The 6,051-nt window shown below is 43.4% G+C and overlaps 2 protein-coding genes across 4 annotated transcripts in view; one reads left to right on the top strand and one right to left on the bottom strand.

Annotated features, from left to right (window-relative positions):
- Position 1: 1 nt before the first annotated feature.
- On the top strand, positions 2-3,357 carry HSCB (HscB mitochondrial iron-sulfur cluster cochaperone; the record flags this gene model as incomplete). The annotated part of the gene is made up of 5 exons (XM_019539367.1): positions 2-163; positions 245-334; positions 755-899; positions 2,123-2,170; positions 2,445-3,357. Coding segments are annotated over 5 exons (537 nt in total), but the record flags the coding sequence as incomplete, so codon positions are not given.
- Positions 3,358-3,467: 110 nt separating this feature from the next.
- LOC109312585 (solute carrier family 2, facilitated glucose transporter member 11-like) overlaps positions 3,468-6,051 on the bottom strand; it is a 17,582-nt gene continuing 14,998 nt past the window's right edge. For all 3 annotated transcript variants that reach the window (XM_019538655.1, XM_019538656.1, XM_019538657.1), the window contains 2 exons: positions 5,239-5,366; positions 3,468-4,102 (listed from right to left, as the gene is read on the bottom strand). In XM_019538655.1, the coding sequence (XP_019394200.1) occupies positions 3,905-4,102; positions 5,239-5,366 (326 nt within the window). In that variant the 3' untranslated portion in view covers positions 3,468-3,904. The remainder of the gene's footprint in view (positions 4,103-5,238; positions 5,367-6,051) is intronic.

Raw genomic sequence — 6,051 nt, 5'->3', positions numbered from 1 at the left:
TGGTGGTCGGTCAGTCGGTCTCACGCCGCTGCTTCTCTCCGTCCGTGTGTGTCGGTGTCTCGACAGCGCCCGCGCGTTCGGCCTGGACGTGTCGCGGCTGCGCCGGCGGTTCCGGAGCCTGCAGCGCGCGCTGCACCCCGACTACTTCAGCCGCCGCCCGCAGGTGCGGGGCGAGGGGCGTGGGGAGGCGGGCGGGCTCCGCCCCTGGGCCCGCACCCACGGCCGTGTCGTGTCGTGTCCGCAGGCAGAGCGGGACCTGTCGCAGCAGCACTCGGCGCTAGTGAACGCGGCCTACCAGACCCTGCTGCGGCCCCTCAGCCGCGGCCTTTACCTGGTGAGCCCCAGGCTCGGCCGCCTCCCTTCCTCTGCCACACCCCCTGGGCCGCTGCCCTACCTTGTCCTAGCCCCACGCCCGCAGGGCTCCTCCTTGCGCTCCTGGCGGTTAGCCACGTGTGTCCACTCATGAGACCACAGAGCAGTGGGGCTGGGGGTCTGCTTCATCCGGCCCGGCACTCCCATGCCAACAGACAGGGCGGCTAGGGTCCTGCTCCTTCATGGCGCGTCCATGCATCAGACCCGGGTGGGGGCAGAAGCCCCCAGCCAGCACCGAGCAAGCATCTGCTCATGAAACGAGTCGGTAGCAAGTGGCTTAAACGGCCCCGTTACAACACGTGGTGTTTTGGAGCAAGGCCGGCGCTGGAGCGGAGCAGGGAACCACTGATGGCGAGCAAGCGCCTGCTGCTCTCTCCTTCAGCTGGAGCTGCATGGTGTGAAGCTGGCAGAGGGGACAGACGATAACACGGACATGGAGTTCCTCGCGGAAATCATGGACATCAACGAGAAGCTGGCAGATCCTGAAAATGAGGCTAGCTTACAAGAGCTGGAAAGCTTAATTGCAGGTAAACTTTATATGATGGGAGACTTTTCCACAGTTTGTGCTGGAAAAAGATAAGTTTAAAGCGGAACAGGTGTGAAAAAGGCTTCCAGGATGATCAAGGGAATGGAGGGCACTAAAAGAACATGGCTAGTTGGGCTAAACACATCTTGGGGAGGGGTAAGCAGGAGAAGAGACATCTGAGCCCAAGGACATTAGTATCAAACAAATAGGCATAGATTCATCATAGGTACCTCCAGATTCTCCTGTCCCATGAATATACATGAGAAGGGTACACAAGCGCTTGGGAGCAGCTGCAGCTGACATTGAAGTACAAAGCCAACTGCATTTTCTTCAGCCAAATTGGAAAGTTATGCAGGACATCTCATCTGCCCTCAAGGAACAGAATGTGTTTACATTAAGCAAACTAAAAAGCACCTTATTTCAGCTCTGATGTAGCAGGGCCCACAGCATGTTGTAACCGCTTTCATTTTGAAGCAGATGTTTTTCTATAGAACTTATCGAGCCAAGATTACTTCCGACAGTAAAATCCTGTGCTTGCATTATCATGAATAGATTCATAACTAACAAGAAATGTGTCTTCTGACTTTCTGTAAGTTTAGTTGGAAGGCTTCTGATGAGTTTGGCAACAAGAAGTAGGAGTTGTGTAACCTTTCAAAAATGATGTAAAGGTATTGTTGCCTATAAAGAGATGGGCTTCTGCATTGACAATACCCCCAAAATCTCCTCTAGCCAAGAGCCAAGAAGAGCTTAAAGAAAACAGTTGCAATAGGTCTGTATAGCTCCAGGCAGTGCCAGCCTGAGACATGCTGCTCCTGCTTCACATGTGCCATTTCTGAATTGGAAGCAGCGTAATGACTTGGGTATGCACAACTGACTCTGCCTCCCAGCAGGTTGGCAGCCACTTAGAGGTGTGTACTTGGCACCACATTTCTCCTGGGAGCTAGCAACATGTCTCAGCATGGGGCTGCCTTGAAGCAGGTAGGCATGTCCTTTGGAAAAGCAACTGGGAGACCAGTACTGTGTGATGCAGGAGCCAGCACCGGATAACCTTGGAAGTCTGGTCTGGCCTGGCTTGGTGGTCATAGTCTGTGACAGCAAGACATTCACTGGATTTCATTCAGCATTAGAAGTTGCTTGTTGACCAGTTTTTGAACAAACTAAGCATAAATGATGCTTCTAATAAGATAACAGCAAATGAGGTTTATTTGTTCATTTATTTTACAGCTAAGCAAGAAAAACTGATCACAGATGTGAACCAGGCTTTTGAAAGAGGTAACTGTCAGTTACTATTTAAAACTATGCTATTTTGTAAATGCTAGAACATACTTGCTGTTGCCAAATGTGTTGTATGCTACATAACATATTCGCTGTTCTGTGGAGAAACATCTTGTCTCAGAGTTGAAATTCCCTGTTTTTTAAGCTAAGACTCCTATACAGAGGTCTTGGTGCCCCATTAATAATACATCCCAGCAACTGAAAAATAATCATTTCTAAGCTGAAACTGAAGACCCATCCCACTGAACACTTTAGTTTTATTTCATTTTAGATGATCTTCAAGAAGCCAAGAAGCTGCTAGCCAAAATGAAATATTTTGCAAACTTGGAGGACAAGGTCAAGAGCAAGAAGATCCCATCTTGATATCACATTCTTAAGGACTGAGAGATGATACAGCTCTTAATTTAAAAAGTGACTTTTTGATTCAGTAATTAAAAACAGCAAAATAGCGTACCTCTTGATTTCTGCCATCTTGTAAGTCTCCAGGCAGAAGGCCTGCATGAAAGATCCAGTGCCTGCCCTAGCATCTGTTAGAAACTGGCAGGAGGCATAAAACTAGTCCAGACTCAACAGTAGCGCATAAGCTATGGTAGATGTTTACAGGTGAGGAAATGAAAAGTCAGTGGAGAAAATAAGTGATGATTGTAAGGAATTAAGAAGTTGAGTCTAATAAAATATGAAGGTGTGCTAATGGTTAATTTAGACTTGAGGTAAAAATGCTGACTAGACAGCCATCGAACTGAAACACAAAGCTCTTTCAGAAAACAGGTGGTGTACTAGAAGTGAGGTGTGCTATCTTCCACCTGTCTTGGAAGAAAATAAATGTAGGGGGATGAGAGAAATGTGCATGGATTCTTACTAACCAGAAACCAGACAGATTCAGATGAGCTACGCAAAGGTTACCATGCAACCAGAAAGATGATAACTGCTATATTTTGCTGACACACACTAGATTGATTTCAACTAGAAATCTAGAGGATTTGTCTAATACCCTTAGACATGCCATCCCCCTAATACATTTGAGCAATGATTTTTTAAAAAATGATTTAGTTCTTCAGGTACCCAGATTGCTTGTTGCTTTCATTCTAGTGGGAGAAATTGGATGCGTCTATGTTCTGCTCTTTAAAGTAGTGCTGTGTAGGAAGAACATCAAATAGGCCAGGACTTATCAGGCACTGCATTTGGGAAAAAAAATTATGTTATTCATTGAGTATTTCAATTAACAGATGTTTGGTGTGGCCATTATGTAATGCACACAGTTCTAGTCTCACAGCATAGAGGCTGTATTTTGTTTTAATTCTTCTAGCCACATCCTTGTTCAGTGCTGGTCAAAAACAAGCTCTTCCTATTACTTTGCATTGGGAGCTAATATATTCAGAATGTGAAGCTGGGCCACACAATCCAATGGAAGTACCGCAAAATTTCCAATAAAACCAGACATTGACTGAGGCGGGTCACCAGGACCTATTTTCATGAAGACAACAGCCATATCTTTAAACATTTTTATTGAATTGTCTTTTTTGTATATAGTATTGTATATACATTTTTTAGTTTCTTATGCTACTTCAGCAAGCTTTATCTGCCTTAGAATTCTATTTCACCCAGTGATACAACTAGCTGCCTATAAATACAATATTTCAGCATTATGTTTTGCTGTCTAATTTATAAAACCACATGCATATCATTCTCATTAAAGTGGCTGCCTTACAGCCAGGAAGTGTAGTATGCACTCTAGAATTCACTGTGGAGCTGTATTCTATCACACAGCTCGGTTTCCTGCCTTTTGCTTCCAAAATTAAGCCTTTGAAATTCCCGCTTGATTTCCAGGAAAGACTTGTTCTTTGTCTCGGGTATAACAAAGAAGATGAAACTGGCGATGAAGGAGCATTCCAGTAAGAATACTATAAAGCAATAATGCTTCAATCCATTCTGGAAAAAAAAAAAAAAAAAAACCCACACAGGATAGCTGAGATTAATTTAAAAAAAAAAAAAAATCAGTATCACTTTTCCACTTAATCTAACATTGCCAAACATGAGATTAAAGAAAAAGGTCAACTCCCCTTGTTGCCCATATTATCAACACGTAGTATGGTTGGTAATTTCTTACATTAGTAATGTTCAAGCTTCTTGAAGAAGCAAATAATCACCGAGGTACAATACAGCTGACCTGTGATAAATGTTTTTTTTACCTTTAGTGACTTCACTGTTCTACAATAGTATTCCTCACATCTGACAAATGGAGGTGGCTGATCTATTTGGAAATTATAAAATAAGTTCTACACTGGTTTCTATGTAAAACCCTACTCTGAGAATGTCTGTCTACAACTTGATTTCTGGTGGAGATTCTTACTCAGATTTCCAGCAGTAACTGTTCATTGTGTACATTGACTTACTCCACAGGAACAAGAGTGACAACTGGAATTATTAGACCAGAAGTAGAAATTGTCACCTTGTTTTATCTTCACTAAAATAGGCAAAAGCTAATCTCTAAGGTACAACCTTGCTCTAACTGAACCAGAGGCATGAGCTTTTTTAGGTAACAAGCTATGCCATCAGATGCTAGGAATATACTGTTTTATCCACTAAAATAATGTTTCTTGATCAAAGAAGCTTTCTATTTTAAGTGGTAGTACCCAACTGAATGTGGGTAGTTAAAGGTGTGAAATCAATAAATAGTAAACTCTTTGTTTACAGATGTTGCCTCTTTTTGACCTAACAAGCTAAGCAAGACCTGCTGTTAGGATACATATATATAGAGAGAGAAAGGCACACGCACACACCAAAAAAAATAAACCACCTGGAAATTAGTGCTTTCTATGCAGCCATACTAATTGCTATTTAACAACCTCTCCTTGTGGGTTTTAATGTTTGTATACATCTAAAATGACTTGCCCTAGTAAAAGTGACTGCCTAATCTCTGTGAAAAGGGAGCTTGCACTCAACTCTAAGTGGTAAATACTATACAAGGAAAACCATTTTCAGCGTCTGGTGAGGTCCATGAGAAAAGGGCAAGTGAGTGTTGGTGCAACAACTAAGAGAAGACAGTATAGGTAATGAAGACATACCACTATAAAAGGAAAGAGCATTCCAACTGTGAAGAAACTCAGCCAACTAATGGATCCTCCTATCATGTAAGCAGCGGGCCGTGAAGACTGTGTAAATAATTCAGCAGTCAGAGTATTTGTTATACCACCTGGAGGGATTGATTAAAAAAACAGAACAATTTACTATGCACAGTTTGTATCTTCAGGGAATGTTTCAAAAGGGCAGCGGAGAATAGGAGGTGCTTACCTGTGGGCCATGAACAGACCTAAACATTACATTAAAAAAATCTAGAGGCTCTTGTTTAAAAAAGACAAAACAGTATTTTGAGGGGATTCCTCTTGTATACTTTGATCCAGCAGCTGATACTTTTATTTCTGTTAAGTGGTACCCTTTTAGAAAAGAAGTCCTGTTGAATTCAATGGAAACTGCCCAAGGAGAAAGGTGCAACTCAGCATGAGTGATATGCCCTTAACCATATAACAATCAGCCTAATTTCTGCTTTCTATGTGGTTTGGGTACATTAAACATAGGGATGCATTGTAATGATTATTACAGTACTCTCTGCCATTCTAGTGAGAGGAGAACATGTATTTTAGCTAGAGCTTCAGGGTGGTAGTGGATGGGTTGATGTCAACCTGGGGGGGTGTGGGCAGCGGAGTCCCCTAGGGCTCGGTCCTTGGGCTGGTGCTGTTCAACATCTTCATTAGTGACCTGGACAAGGGTGTGGAGAGCACCCTGTTCAAGTTCGCTGATGACACCAAGCTGTGGGTAAAGTGAATACACCGGCAGGCAGGGACCGCATCCAGGCAGACCTGGATAGGTTGGAGAAGTGG

Source organism: Crocodylus porosus, unplaced genomic scaffold (assembly GCF_001723895.1).
Source record: "Crocodylus porosus isolate Cpor-Errol unplaced genomic scaffold, CroPor_comp1, whole genome shotgun sequence".
In the NCBI taxonomy this organism is placed as follows: domain Eukaryota; kingdom Metazoa; phylum Chordata; order Crocodylia; family Crocodylidae; genus Crocodylus; species Crocodylus porosus.
This window is presented reverse-complemented; position numbering and strand designations above follow the sequence as displayed.